Source organism: Palaemon carinicauda, chromosome 13 (genome assembly GCF_036898095.1).
Source record: "Palaemon carinicauda isolate YSFRI2023 chromosome 13, ASM3689809v2, whole genome shotgun sequence".
NCBI classification, from domain to species: domain Eukaryota; kingdom Metazoa; phylum Arthropoda; class Malacostraca; order Decapoda; family Palaemonidae; genus Palaemon; species Palaemon carinicauda.
Window position 1 is genome coordinate 139,361,795 of NC_090737.1, and position 16,191 is coordinate 139,377,985.

Sequence of the window (16,191 nt, forward strand, 5' to 3'; positions counted from 1 at the left end):
AGTGATGCTGTAAGTTTTTATTTTGTCATTTTCTCTTCTAGTTTTATGGTTAATCATATTTAAAATGAGACTTTGGAGAATAATGCTCAACTTCATTATTTCTTTTCAGGGAGAAGTTCCAGCAGGAGGTCGAGTTTTACACATCACGCCGTCAAGGTTTACCCGAACCTCTCAGAGTCGCACTTGGAACACGGGGAATGGCTCTCCTGACGCGATATGCTTCTCTGTAGACCGCCCAGGTATTGTCATAGCTGGCGTCTGTGTGTACGGAGGCGTTGGCACCTACGATTACGAGCTCGAGGTGATGGATGAGAGTGGTGGAGGGGGCCAGGATCCTTCTCATACCCTCGAAAGATGGAGCGTGATGGAAAGTGCTCGGGGAACTTTTGGACCGGATGATTCGGTGGCTGACATTGTGGAAATCAAATTCGAAAGACCCATCTCAGTGAAGGTACAAAATACATTATTGATTGGAAAAGAAATTTCAATGTAATTTGTCTGATTTTGATATTTTTTTTAGTTCAATGTAATTTCCTAAATTTAGCTGTTACATAAATAATTGTTTTATTTTTTGCTTTCAGGTTTAATTGTTACTATTATTAGTACTTTCACTAAAATGTTTTTAAATTTGAAATGCCTTTATAGATTTAAAATACTGTACATATTGTATCACCATTTATAAGGATTATTCACTTATATGAAAGGATGAATGCAGATATTCTCTAGTTATACTGTATTATAGATTTCATTATTCTCCTTTTCAGGATGGTGTCAAGTATGCCATTAGGCTATGCAATCACGGAGGTCGTACTAGCAATGGCGATGGGGGTTTAGGATCCGTCAAAGGTCCAGATGGCACAACTTTCACGTTTTCTGCGTGTAGTTTGTCAGTGAATGGAACCAATCATATTCGTGGCCAGATCCCTCACATTATGTATTACAGGTATGCATAAAAAACGGTATTTATTACACATACAGCTCATAAATCTTTTGATGTAGACTTGTAAAATACATCTTACGATAACAAGCATTAAAGGTTTAAAGGCCGCTCATGAATGGCAGGGGTAAGGGACAGTGACATTGCCCTATTGAGCAGGACAATGCCTTAGAGACTGACCTTATATACTTATGATCAGCACCCAAGCCCCCTCTCCACCCATGCTAGGACGAAGGAGGGCCAGGCAATAATGCAATGACTTGCTGATGACTCAGCAGATAGACTTATAGCCTCCCCCAACCCCCTATCCTTTGTTGGAATGCATTACCACTTTACTAACGGGGGTACGTCCAGATCAAATTCTATATATTTTCTATATTCTGTTACAAAGTTTGTTCTCGAAAGTGTGTAGCACAGGATTTTTAATCAAATATTGAAATGATTGATGTTATAATAATTCCTTGATGATTGTGCTCTAAGGCTTATCATGAGGAAATCAAATTTGAAATACTTGCTTTAAATTGTTAGGTATTTTATTTTCTGTGTGGGAAATTTAAAGAAGGTGATGAATGCAAGAGTTGATGGGAGAAGTACAAGAGGAAGGCCAAGGTTTGGGTGGATGGATAGAGTGAAGGAAGCTCTGGGTGATAGGAGGATAGATGTGAGAGAGGCAAGAGAGCGTGCTTGAAATAGGAATGAATGGCGAGCGATTGTGACGCAGTTCCGGTAAGCCCTGCTGCTTCCTCCGATGCCTTAGATGACCGCGGAGGTAGCAGCAGTAGGGGATTCAGCATTATGGAGTTTCATCTGTGGTGGATAATGTGGGAGGGTGGGCTGTGGCACCCTAGCAGTACCAGCTGAACTCGGGTGAGTCCCTTGTTAGGCTGGGAGGAACGTAGAGAGTAGAGGTCCCCTTTTTGGTTTTTGTTTCATTTTTTTTATGTTGGCTACCCCCAAAATGGGGGGAAGTGCCTTGGTATATGTATGTATGTATGCTTTTGGGAAACATATTTTGCATTCTAAATATGTATATATTTTTTTTTCAAGCACACCGCAAGACCCAGAAAGCCAGCAGAGTACCAGAGAAATAGCCGAACAACAAGCAAGGAAGTCCGCCCTGGCCATGGTTGGAAGCATTGTCCGCGTGGCCACCGAGCTGATGATAATGGGTCTGGGAGTCGGTGACGAAACCGCCGTTGAAGTTCTCGGAACGGCTCCTTTGTTGACGATGCTGTTGCCTTTGGTCCTCTCCCATGTCGGACCTCTAGCCACATCAGATCCCAGGGTAAATACATGTTATATATTGGGGAATAAAATTCTTTTGCAATGCTTAGGAATTGTCAGGTTAAACTAGAGATCTTGGAAACATTTGTGGATTAAATGGCTTCTCTTTTGTAAAGAATTACTATACAGTAAAACCTCTAGGTACGAAAGTTTCTGCATACGAAAAACTCTAGATACGAAAGTTTCTGCATATGAAAAACTCATTTTACAAAACAACATACAAAGATTTTTTCGCCTCATATTACAAAAAAATACTCAGGAAGCGAAACGAAATTTACGGTTAGGTTACTTATATTGAATGATTCAAATGTATTTGGCTCTATTTTATTCTATGAAAAAATTATGTTACGAAATCCACTCTAGAACAAATTAATTTTGCATCCTGAAGTATTACTGTATACTGTGTTCAGTTCCATAGAATTAATACCTCCTAGGCTGTTGAGTCTCCCATTTATTGTCGGTATTTTGTGTATGATTTTAATCTTCAATCATTTGCTTTGTAAGATTAATTGTATTTTCTCACATTTCATTAATAATTGATAAATACTGTAACTTCTCCATGTTTTTATATCTCATTGACAGAAGCCACTTGACTTTATATGTTTTCAAAGATATATTTAGTACAGTACAGTAGTATACATTTAATAAATGGTATTAGAAGATTAGGAGAGGAAACTTTTAATATTAATGAAATTATCGTAAGTGCGTTAATCATTTTTGTGCCTAAAAATCTAAGTTCATTAACTCTTAATTCATTTGATGAGGGCGATCTATCCTGGAGTGATCAGCCCTACAAATCATGGTAAACCTTTTGATTGACACATTTTCCCATTATCATGGGGATGCAGGACTCTTATAGGGATCAGAATTAAATATTATTACTTATTTTCTATTTTATTGTTCTATTTACACAATTCTATACAATTTAATTATGTATTCAGCAGTGATCTTAAAAGAAACCTTAATACTGTACTAAGTTTAAACAACATATACAGTAGTAAAGCCATATTTCACATTGAGTTAAAGTATTGTTCAAACTTTAGAAAATAAAACTTAGTATATGCAATCCTCAATCCAGTTAATGCTGTACTAAATTTACGTGATTATAAACAAACACTTTGACACCATACACCAAACCATTCTATCGCTAAGGTTTTCCACATAAATTCTTCAATTCAACTATTAGTGTTGTGAGCATATTTCAAGAAGAGAAATGAGCATTGGAATATAAATGTTAGTAATGTCTTAGTATCAACACCTATTGATGAAAAGGTGCAAGCTCCTGGGCAGGCTATTTAAAACCAAGGAAAACATACCCATTTTTTTTCTGTTGAAAGTTGTGTCCTGAAACATGCAGTATAAGCATGTTCATCATCATCATCCGTTACTAGTCCACTACAGAACAAAGGCCTAGACATGTCCTTCCACTTGCGTCTGTTTATGGTCTTTCTGTGACAGCCCACACCTGCAAACTTCTTTAGTTTGTCGATCCATCGTCTTATCTTCCTTCCCCTGCTTCTGTTACAATCTCTAGGGACCCATTCTGTTATTCTTAGTGTCTGTCTATTGTCTGTCATTCTCATTATATGTCCTCCCTATGTCCAATTAATTTTCTTAAAAGTTGTTAGAATATCCTCTACTTTAGTTTGCTCTCGTATCAATGGATAGGCATATTGATACTGGGTAAAACAAATTGAATTAAAACATTATTATCACAGTACATACACCTTATGATTAAAATATTTGGCTAGTTAAAACTCAGAAAATCTTTCATATCAGCTCTTTCTTGTCTAAAGTTGACCCTCAAAACTTATAGGTATATAAATATTTGTCGTTCTACAATGATGAATTTGTGTATTTTCAAGTGATTTGAATTTTCAGAGCGCTGTATCAGTATTAGGTCTTATCCAAGAGATCCTGCCTCACGTTGCCGCTTTGAACAACCTCAGTCTCGTCACCCAACAAACTGCTATCCCGGAGACCATGGAAGGCTGCCATACAACCACTAGTAACCATTATGCTTGGGTGGAGAGTGATCATCCTTATCGCCCTGCAAGCGTTGCCAACTACAGGTGCAGTATATATTGGTTGTTGTCGTTTAATTATATAGGTAAATATATGTATATATACATACAAATCTATTTATATCTGTATATTTATTTATATCTAATGATATCACATTTTATCAGCATGTATACTAATAATTCCTTTCATATCTTTGATTGCTGACATAAAAGTACACATATCTATTTAAAGTTGAATCTCTCTACATAAACGATGAATAGTCTCTTATTAGATATATTAAACCTACCCAAAATTATTTGTAACTGATTGAAAATTCATATCAATTTTATAACATTTGGTTTTTAAAATCTAAAGACATCTCTTTGACTAAGCAAAGCTTATTTAGGTTTAAGGAAAAATAAAAAAACTGCAGCCTTGTTATTCTATGTAATATCGGGTGCATACAGTTTTTTTAGCCGGGATCATTTTACTTTCGTAACACAATGTTGAATTTTGCACTTAATTTTGATTAGACAATTGTAGCAGAAGGCACCACCACAACAACAAAAAACGCTGTCAATATATCTACTATGGAAGCAATTATCAATTGAAAACTTGGCAAACAGAGTGTACTTAAGTTGAGATATATGAAAAAGGTTTACTGTACTCACTAATGAAAAGATAATAAAGCAAAGAAAATGGTCAGGAGAAATCCTATAAATAAAAAAGTGACCGAAAAAAGGAATTTAAAAGTGTAGGGTCTTATCTCATATCAGATGGATATTTCAGAGTACTACTTCTTCTTCTTCTTCTTCTTGTCTACATCTTTTCCCACTTCTATGTGGGGTCGATGTTTCTGGTCAGCTTTCTCCATCTACCTCTGTCCCACATCTCATCACCGGTTAATCCCTTTGATCGAAGGTCATCCTTGATACAGTCCATCCACCTTTGCTTTGGTCTCCCTCTACTTCTCGTTCCCTGTACCTCCATTTCCATTACTCTCCTCCCAATATACTGTTCATCTCTTCTCATGACATGACCATACCACCTAAGTCTACTTTCTTGGATCTTATCTGATAGTTTTCTAACTCCTGTGGTACCCCTAATTACCTCATTCTGTATCTTATCTCTTCTTGTCAGAGTACAGTATTCATAAATGTTAAACCTTTCATAATTATTCCTTTCATGTCAAAGTGATATATTACAGGTGTAGGTATAGTGCATTGTTGATATCTGTATACAGTACTATTTATTGAGATTGAATTAGCCTCTAGTTCTGGATGAACATTCTTGTACTGTATATCCCCTCTTTCATAGGCCAAATAACATGGTCTGAAAATAGAAAATAGCTGTATTATTATTTTCATTATTATTACTAGCCAAGCTTCAACCCTAGTTGGAAAAGCAAGATGCTATAAGCCAAAGGGCTCCAATAGGGAAAAGTAACCCAGTGAGGAAAGGAAATAAGGAAATAAATAAATGATGAGAACAAATTAACAATAAATCATTCTAAAAACAGTAACAGCGTCAAAACAGATATGTCATATATAAACTATTAACGTCAAGACATATATGTCATATATAAATTATGAAAAGACTCATGTCAGCCTGGTCAACATAAAAACATTTCCTCCAACTTTGAATAGTATATCAAAGAAGTTTTGCCCTTGTCGATATTTTTATGCTTCTCAAAGTACAGAATGTTTTATTTTTATTTTTTCAGAGTATCTTTCCCCAGTAACATCCAGTGGATGACATTAGAGTTTGACCCGCAGTGTGGTACTGCTCAGCCTGAAGATTCATTACAGGTTAGTTATATCTTAAACTTTGCAATTGCTTTAAGTAATGAGGACAAATGAGTGTTATTTGTATTTTGTATAAATATTTGTCAAACATAAGTTTTGTTTTTCATATATAGTAGGAAGACAATTAAGTTTGATTTATATTTTGTATAAATATTTGTGCATCATAAGTTTTCTTATCATATATTGTAGGTTTTCTCCTCTGCAGTTACTTAAGAAAGACAAATGATTAGATTTGTATTTCTATAAATATTTGTGAAACATGAGTTTTTTTTTCATATATAGTAGGAAGACAAATGAGTTTGATTTATATTTTGTATAAATATTTGTGCAACGCAAGTTTTCTTATCATATATAGTAGGTTTTCTCATCTGCAGTTACCAATTACTCGTACGATTTCACTCATTTGGTGGCTCTAAAGATATATGAACAAGTGTATTGAAAGCTCATTATTTATTTTTAAGAAAACCCCACTAATAAAACTTTGCAATTGCTATAAGTAATGTGGACAAATGAGTGTTATTTGTATTTGTATAAATATTGTGAAACAGAGTTTCTTTTCATGTATAGTAGGAAGACAAATGAGTTTGATTTATATTTTTTATGAATATTTGTTCAACGTAAGTTTTCTTATCATATATTGTAGGTTTTCTCATCTGCAGTTACTTTTTACTCGTACGATTTCACTCATTTGGCTGCTCTAAAGATATATAAACAAGTACATTGAAAACTCCTTACTTATTCTTAAAAAAACAAACTAATAAAAAAAAAAAAACATTACAGGTGTACGTGCCATGTTTAGGTGGCATGGACGGCAGTAGCCCAGGCTTTGGTGTCTTCTCAGGGCCCTTTGAAAATCAGGACAGAAGTCCTCAAGTGATCCTTGGTCAGGATGGAGCTCCTCCTCCGTACTGGGCAGTTCTCAACAAGTTTTCTGGATCGCAGAATTGGCCTCACCAGACTGTCATTTTGCCAGGTAACATTTTACTGTGTTTTTAGAAGAAATAAAATGTCATTTACCCTTTAACCCCCTCTAGTGTATATATATACATGTAAGATATTTGCAGAGAAAGTCTGTGTATCATTTTTATGAACCAAGGGACAAAATTTTATAGAAATATGCAAACAAGGACAACCATATACTGTAATCCTATTTTTCTTTTCATTTTAAGGATTCATCGTCCTCGATAGTATATTTGAACTTGTTAAATAGTTTATCTTAAATATCAATTTAAGATAATCTTTTCGGTAATAATATATTGTATATGGGTTAAAGATAATGTAATATATAAAAATTTTGTCAACTGTATGTAGTAAATGCAATACTGTACACTTACAGGTCACGAGATTGTGTTCTCACTGGAAACGGCTTCCGACTACGTGAAGGATGAAAGAGCAAACTCTTACGGATTTCGAGTGCTAGTGGTTGGTTACGAGTGGCCGCCCAGTCCCCCTGATTCTTTACGTCACCTCGAGAAGGAACTCTCCTACTTGGGAGGGTTGTGTGCAGCTTCACTTATCAAGAAAGATTTATGCTTGCCCCCAGTTCAGGGTGAGTTTGTTGTTGCTATTGTTGTTATTTACAAAGATGTATGAAGCTATAATTCAATTTTTTGACTGATTATAAAACGTAACTCTTATTTACATCAATTGGAAGGGCTGGAGCTGGAAATTGTTTCATGGATCTAATCATGGAAAATAATAAAAAAGGAAATATTTAAGTAGTCACATGAATTATACCCCCCAAAATTGGGGGAAGTGCCTTGGTATATGGATGTATGTATGTATGAATCGTACCTCTATCATTGATGAATAAATGTTATCATATTTGGTAATCCTGCAGGAGATGATCTAGATGAGGAAATGGAGTTGGTAGAAGACATGTCTCTACAAGTGTATCGTGCTCATCCAGGACTCCTCAGTAAGGGATTTGCGCTTTCTCATCCCCCCACTATTCATCAGACTTTGGATGGTGTCATTCCTTTCAGGTGAGTACTACTATAATTCTTTTCTGTCTCGCCATTCGTTCAGGTTATGGTCCACTTGCTTTAGTCTCCTTTAAACCTCCTTAGTTTCCATTAATAGATTTTAGGTAAGTACTACTATACAGTAATTTTGTTCTGTCACTGCATTTGTTCAGGTTATGGTCCACTAGGTTTGATCTTAAAAACCTTCTAGTTTCCATTAATAGATTTGTTACAATGATCTTCCTAGTCACGCTTTTGTCAAACTTGCATATAAGGCAGCATGAACTGTGTTTTTTTTCCAAGTGCGCCATCAGGCAAATGCAGTGATCATAACAAGGATTCCGACTTTGCTGTACTATCTCTTTGCGTTATGATTTCGGGCAATTGAATGTATTGTAAATACTTTATTGAATGTTATATGGAGCCCAAAGAAATTTAATGTTGGGGAGGGGGAAAGAGAACTTTATTGATGACTTCATTTTGTCTGGACGAGGATTATGGTGAGTACAGAATATTTCATACTGTAGCTTTGCGCACAATTTTCGAAGGTACGATATTCGTCTCTAGGCTTTTATGTAGCTGTCATAGCAACAACTGCCAGCAAACAGCTAATCATAACCTGATATTCTCTGATAATCTTCACAATAGAAGTAGTAAAGGGATTTTATGAATGAAAAGATAAATATCCTGATTTTTTCCGTTCCTAACATTATTTTTTATCACCTTAGCATAAAACTGTCTCTATGATACTTGTACAGATCTTCTGTGTGCAATTTATGTTGTACGGCAGGTAGCCGACATCAACAAATGAAACAAAAACAAAAAGGGGACCTCTACTCTCTACGTTCCCCGCAGGATTTTTTACCGCACAAAAACTACACACAGTATTTTGGCATTCTTTAATTTATCTTCACTTTATACAGATACCTTTTCATGGCATAAACGATGTCTCACTAACAACTATCACATTAGAGTGGTTACCGTACATCTCAGTTTTGATAATTGATATGTTTAGTAGATACTTGAAGGATTAGCCTCCCACATCTAATTTATTCAAGCACAGATGATTTTCTTTATCTCCAAATTACTGAACCTTTCAGATATTTTTAAGGCATTAGGTAAAAGCTCCGGGAGCTGTATAAAATAATAAGAGTAAACTACAGTATATACATTTTCTACAGGAAATACAGAGCACTGGATTTTTATTTACAAATAATTATTTCTTCATTAAGAAGAATCTATGAAATTAAAAAAACCAAGGTTCACAAATCTCAAAAATTGTATCAAGAGCAGAAAACGGCCTTGCAATGATGCCATCGAATGCACTTCCTTCAAACAGCTTTATCTAACGATGCTACTTATTTTGATAAATTGTTAGAGAATGCAGGACAAGATTGTCTAATCAAAGGTGCCTTTTTTTCGTTGGTCCTTTTATTATCTTTGTTTGATTTCTCTGAGTTATTAGCTATAGTTTTCAGATCACCTGACTCTGTTCTATGACCCTCTTTTAGCACCAAAGAATCGTCGTTCTTTTTGTCACTCTTAGGTTTTCTCTCTTTGCATGCGTCATTTACGTCACCATCTGTCTTTTCACATTCGTCCTGTCCTTCAGGATCTTCCATCTCCTCCGCTTTCTGGAAAAGCACGTGGATTTCTACTTCTTGATAGGTACGGGGATCAGGCTGAACTAGGGACCATGGCGTGTTTCCTGAAATTGTGGATAAGGGTTTAGAAGTTTGTTCATACATAGGAAGGGTAATTTCGATCAGTCATTATTATAAATTAGGTATATAAAACCATGAGATCATGGTGAAGGGGTTAGATGGAGATGGTTTGGGCATGCTCTTCGCACTCCTCAAGAGATATTAGTTCACCAAACATTTAACTGGGCTCCACCATGTACAAGAAGAGTTGGAAGACCCAGTCCCACATGGCTGAGGACTATGAAGCGTGAAGCAGATGATGAATTGAGGGGTATTGAATTAAAAGCTCAAGATAGAGACGACTGGGGAAATCTAATCGAGGCCCTTTGCGTCAATAGGCATAGGAGGAGATGATGATGATGATGATGATGATGATGATGATGATATAAAACCATTCATATTTTTCTAAGCTCATAAAGGATTGTCTCTTTAATGTGTTGGGAATATTTGAGAAGGTTAGTTGTAGGAGTTGGACAGTTAGATGGAGAAAATCCAGCTTAGGGAATGAATGTCAGGTGTAAGCCAGAACCATGGAATATATTCAGCATATTATTATTATTATTATTATTATTATAATTATTATTATTACTTGTTAAGCTACAACCCTAGTTGGAAAAGCGGGATGCTATAAGCCCAGGGGCTCCAACAGGGAAAATAGCCCAGTGAGAAAGGAAAGAAGAAAAAATAAAATATTTTAAGAACAGTAACATTAAAATAAATATTTCCTATATACACTATAAAAACTTTAACAAAACAAGTGGAAGAGAAATCAGATAGAATAGAGTGCCTGAGTGTACCCTCAAGCAAGAGAACTCTAACCTAAAATAGTGGAAGACCATGGTACTGAGGCTATGGCACCCCCCAAGACTAGAGAACAATGGTTTGATTTTGGAGTGTCCTTCTCCTAAAAGAGCTGCTTACCATAGCTAAAGAATCTCTTCTACCATTACCAAGAGGAAAGTAGCCACTGAACAATTACAGTGCAGTAGTTAACCCCTTCGGTGAAGAAAAATTGTTTGTTAATCTTGGTGTTGTCAGGTGTATGAGGACAGAGGAGAATATGTAAAGAATAGGTCAGACTATTCTGTGTATTGTGTAGGCAAAGGGAAAATAAACCGTAACCAGAGAGAAGGATCCAATATTGACCTATCTGGCCAGTTAGAGGACCCCATAACTCTCTAGCGGTAGTATCTCAACGGGTGGCTGGTGCCCTGGCCAACCTACCACCTATAAAGATTTTATTATTAAATTATATATTATTGTATATAGTTACAGTACATGTATTTCATTACGAACTTTGATACAATATCCAAGATTTATGATTTCAGTTGGTTTTGTATTATACTGTATCTACGAATCTTTTTAAGTTAAGGACCTTCTGTTATAATCCTCAAAACACATACAGTTAAAGAGGGTTAAAATATTTTAAGAACTGTAACAAAATTAAAATGAATATTTCCTATATAAACTATAACATCTTTAACTAAACAAGAGGAAGAGAAATTAGATAGAATGGTGTGCCCTAGTTTACCCTCAAGCAAGAGAGCTCTAACCCAAGACAGCAGAAGACCATGGTACTGAGGCTATGGTACATTCACTTAAAGTGTGTTACAGCCTCATCATAAAAACTCTAAGCCTGAAGTTAGTTGTAGCGAAACACGGTCTCAAAGGAACCAACACCAGAAATATTACGTTAGGTCTATAACATATTGAGGTATAAAAGCGAAGCAGAAAAATGGTTAATGTGTACAACATAAACCCAACACTGCTTCCTGACACAATTCAGTCGTTTACAACGCTCGCAGAAGAATACATATTTTGATAGATTTATCTTTTCATAAACTTATGCGAAACATAAAAACGACTTCAATAACTATCAGTTGGTCAGAGAGCAACAGATATGTTTGTACTTTACAACAGCTGAAGCAAATTGAATCGATTACTAATTTGTTTGATTCCAAATAAGTGTCACCTGAATGATAAACAATACTGGAAAAGATAGGGCCATTAAATCCTAACTCATATGAGGTACAGAAAGTTCTCAAATTATAAACTTAATAGGTTTCAAGAAGTTGTTTTTAAGTTAAATTTTTTTAGCTTTTGTCCTATGGTAGGCGTTGCCTAACTCTCTTGACTACGATTTTCAGTTGCAAAAATTATCAAATTTTCTCGTTTCGTATTGCAAATGACGTCTTTCTTGCTGGATTAAATTGTATGGTAAAAAGAAAAAAAAAAAAGCTTTATTTGGTATTGTTAACGTTAACCCTTTTACCCCCACACTATTTGGAACTTTCCAACCCTTAATCCCCAGGCGTTTTCTTTTTCAAGCACATTTTGCAATATATATTTTCTAAATGGCTCTAAGAGCCTTAATTTTTGTCATATAGAGGTCAGGTTGGTCTCCTTCTTTTGGAAAATGCCCAAAGTTTCTCATAAAGTTATCAAAAATACGCAAAAAGAAATGTAATTAGCAGTTTTTTGCTAGGACGTACCAGTACGTCCATGGGGGTAAAGGGATGAGTTTTGTGAAACGTACCATTATGTCCATTGGGGGTAAAAGGGTTAAAGAAGATTGCCTTACCCAAACTGGACGGAGCAGGGACAGTGAAGGATTGGTAGTCGGCATCAGATTGCGTGGATCTCAGCCGCTTGATGAACCGCCACACCACAATGGCGGAAATTAACACCGTGAGAAATATTGCAACGAATGTTATTATCAGTACAGAAGTCAGCTTGCCATATTTCTGGCAGGACTTCACTAGAAATAAGTCGATGAGAACTTTGGATCCTTGATGAATGCACTTACTCTGTAGTAACCATTGCTGGTGGATCTTCTCCACATGAAGTGCCTGTAGAAATTGTTTGATGTAGAATTACGGCTATTTGAAAAATGGCATATAAAACAATGACTTTATAATGTTCATGATTATATATGTTGCTGTCTCACAGGATTTTTTATACAGGAGAGGGGGTTCCCAGCCCCCTCGTCCCGTTCCCTTTTAGTCGCCTCTTACGACACGCAGGGATAACGTTGGCGCTATTCTAATTGTTTTATGCCCCCGCGGCCACAGGGGGCTGGAGGAACGTAGAGAGTAGAGGTCCCCTTTTTTGTTTTGTTTCTTGTTGATGTCGGCTACCCCCCAAAATTGGGGGAAGTGCCTTGGTATATGGATGGATGATTATAAATTTATATAACAAGGCACTTTCCCCAGTTTTGAGGAGTAGCCGACATCAAACAAATGAAAAAAAGGGGACCTTTCCTCTCTACGCTCCTCCTACCCTGACGAGGGACTCAACCGAGTTCGGCTGGTACTGCTAGGGTGCCACAGCCCACCCTACCCCCGTTATCCACCACAGATGAAGCTTCATAACTATATGGGTATTCTACTTTTTCTAGTAATAGATATTTTCTAATTTTTTAACAGAATCTCCTCAGGGGATAGAATTTGATATCCTCAAGATATTTATTGAATTATTCCCGATATACAAATATGGAAATTTACTTGAACATTCTCTCTCTCTCTCTCTCTCTCTCTCTCTCTCTCTCTTATCTCTCTCTCTCATCTCTCTCTCTCTCATCTCTCTCTCTCTCTCTCTCTCTCTCTCTCTCTCTCTCTTACCTTAGTTGTTAAATTTCTCTCCCCTAGACCAGTTGCAATATATTTGGTGAAGTTGCAGAAACATTGTTCTTGAAACACATTGTTTTTTAAATGTATATTGTCTTCGTGAAAGTCTTCATCTAAACACAGGGCCATGAAATCATGTTTCCCAAAAGTATTTCCTGTGAAGAAGATTTCCGTCGAGTTTCCTGTAAAATGAAATATTAGTAACATGTATACCAGTATGCAAGAGAATTTGAGAAATGTATTAGCTGAATTTATATTCAGTTGTCATATTTAACATGGATGTACAGTGAACCCTCGCTACTTCGCGGTTCGACCATCGCGGATTCACCACTTCGCGGATTTTTTCCATAACCCATATATATACAGTAATATATATATATATATATATATATATATATATATATATATATATATATATATATATATATATATATATATATATATATATGTATGCATTTATTTATGTATATATGTAGGTATGTATATGTGTATACATATAAATATATATATATACACACACACACACACATATATATATATATATATATATATATATATATATATATATATATATATATATATATATATATATATATATATATATATCTAAAGTAGGAAGATGTGATGTAGTTCTAAGGGAAAAGTATGGGAAATATGTCTGGGTAATAAGCAAAGCTCTACCTCCAGTTTGTTTCTACATTATGATCAGAGATAAATGTAAACAAAACATTGGTTGCCATTTTTTATCGTGCTTTTTAGCATGTTTAGGGAATGCATGATATAAAATCACCTTTAATATTTGTGCCTGTTTTAGTTTGGGGTACTGTAGTACATGCATTAAGTGTTCTGTACATTAAAGGGTAGTTTGTTAACTGTACTACGTACAAGGGAAGGTTTTAAAAGTCTGAATATACATGTTGAATAAATAGGTAAATATGGTGTCACTACTTCGCGGATTTTCACCTATCGCGGCCGCGACTGGAACCTATCTACCGCGATAAACGAGGGTTCACTGTAATCAGAATTGCATCGTGATTTTGGTACGAAAACCTGTACAGTAATGTACTTAACCCTTTTACCCCCAAGCTATTTGGAACTTTTCAACCCTTAACCCCCAGGCATTTTCTTTTTCAAGCACATTTTGCAATACTATATATCTTTTTTAAATTGCTCTAACAGCCTTAATTTTCGTTAGAGAGAGGTCAGGTTGGTCTCATTCTTTTGGAAAATGCCTGAAGTTTCTCATAAAGTTATCAAAAATATGCAAAAAAAAATGTAAATAGCAGTTTTTTGCAAGGATTTACCGGTACGTCCATGGGGGTAAAGGGATGAGTTTTGTGAAACATACCAGTACGTCCATTGGGGGTAAAAGGGTTATTATTGACGTTGAAATAGCGCAACTTAATTTTGCTTTGTATTAGGTTCTACTCACCCAGCGGCATTATGTACTTGAATGCATATCCTTCAATTCTTCCGACAACATTGTCTTTCAGTACTATACGTTTCTTTACTTTTATATTTAATCCTTTCCGTGGAATGTTTGCGAAGGTGTTGTTTCTTAGGTATGCTTCGCTCTTGACATAAAGGCTCCAAGGGGATTCACGAAGGCTAGGAAACACATTGTCTGTTATGTGAACATCTCTCTCAATCGTACCATTTACGAACAGAGGCAGCTGCTCTGGAAAAAGGGATTGTCGCGGTGAATTTATTTATAATCAGATGAAGCTTAAAAAAGAAGCCGATCATTCAACAGAGACAGGTGCTCTGAAAAATATTGGCACAGAAATTATTTATAGTCAGACAGAAAGCTGAATAAAAGGAAAAGCCAGTCAATTATACAATTATCAATTTTTTTTCGTCTAGGTTATCCTTACGTATATTGTATGTAGTATATAAGTAAAATGCCACTTTCTCTAAAAAAAGGGATTTAATCAGATGATCCTATCAGTATTAACTTGTACATCAGAAACCTAGAGCCTTACTAAAGCCTTAGAACATACGTTAGTTACAACACAGAGAGCTCTGGAAAGAATAATAATGAGACAGAGCAACATAGATACGATAGTAAACTAGAGTATAGGGTATTCTAACAAGAAGTAAGAAAAAGAAAGACATGGGCACGATATATGAGAATGACTGATAATAGATGGACACTAAGAATAATAGAATGGGTCCCTAGAGATTGCAAAAGAAGCAGGGGAAGGAAGAGAAGACAATGAATTGACAAACTTAAGAAAATTTCTGTTTATAAACTGCTGTAGAAAGACCATAAACAGATGGAACTGGAAGGACATTTCCTGTAGTGGACTAGAAACGACAGATGAGGAGGATGATGGTATATACAAACATAGATATTCATACATACATGTACACATACACATATTCACATACACATATTCACATATGCATTTATATCTTCTCTTGACCTTATTCGTCACATTTTAAAGCAAGGTTGGCCTCTCGCATCAACTTTGTCAATCTATTTATGTTCCTTCCCCGAGTCCCACCCATATCTTTCTCACCACATCCATCCACCTGATCCACTAACACCCGACACTTCGTTCTAAGCTTTCTTGATTGGTTCCACCTCCTCCCTTCTTATTACGGAGCTGTAGTATTTCCAATGAGTTTCCTTATTATCTTTTACGTTTCGTATACCACACATTCTTCTTATGTATTGACTGTTCCCTCCTTTCCAGTGGGGATCATCTTCCAGCAATCCATCTCTCTCTCTCTCTCTCTCTCTCTCTCTCTCTCTCTCTCTCTCTCTCTCTCTCTCTCTCTCTCTCTCTCTCTCTCTCTCTCTCTCTCTCTCAACATCAGCTTGTAACAATCCTAATTTTTTACTATTGATAGAAACTAACCTCC

At 35.9% G+C, this 16,191-nt stretch overlaps 2 protein-coding genes across 13 annotated transcripts in view; one reads left to right on the forward strand and one right to left on the reverse strand.

The window, feature by feature from the left end:
• The window catches only part of hiw (highwire), a 171,481-nt gene that overhangs the window by 72,834 nt on the left and 82,456 nt on the right, over positions 1 to 16,191 (forward strand). For all 12 annotated transcript variants that reach the window (XM_068385984.1, XM_068385985.1, XM_068385986.1 and 9 more), the window contains 8 exons: positions 110 to 451; positions 765 to 943; positions 1,985 to 2,222; positions 4,103 to 4,293; positions 5,949 to 6,033; positions 6,811 to 7,003; positions 7,367 to 7,579; positions 7,871 to 8,015. In XM_068385984.1, coding sequence (XP_068242085.1) covers positions 110 to 451; positions 765 to 943; positions 1,985 to 2,222; positions 4,103 to 4,293; positions 5,949 to 6,033; positions 6,811 to 7,003; positions 7,367 to 7,579; positions 7,871 to 8,015 — 1,586 coding nt within the window. The remainder of the gene's footprint in view (positions 1 to 109; positions 452 to 764; positions 944 to 1,984; positions 2,223 to 4,102; positions 4,294 to 5,948; positions 6,034 to 6,810; positions 7,004 to 7,366; positions 7,580 to 7,870; positions 8,016 to 16,191) is intronic.
• Positions 8,960 to 16,191, reverse strand: part of LOC137652113 (uncharacterized) — a 9,302-nt gene continuing 2,070 nt past the window's right edge. The window contains exons 2-6 of the mRNA XM_068385318.1: positions 16,188 to 16,191; positions 14,756 to 15,001; positions 13,318 to 13,505; positions 12,279 to 12,546; positions 8,960 to 9,702 (exon numbers count right to left, since the gene is read on the reverse strand). The exon at positions 16,188 to 16,191 is cut by the window's right edge and continues 522 nt beyond it. Coding sequence (XP_068241419.1) covers positions 9,353 to 9,702; positions 12,279 to 12,546; positions 13,318 to 13,505; positions 14,756 to 15,001; positions 16,188 to 16,191 — 1,056 coding nt within the window. The 3' untranslated portion in view covers positions 8,960 to 9,352. The remainder of the gene's footprint in view (positions 9,703 to 12,278; positions 12,547 to 13,317; positions 13,506 to 14,755; positions 15,002 to 16,187) is intronic.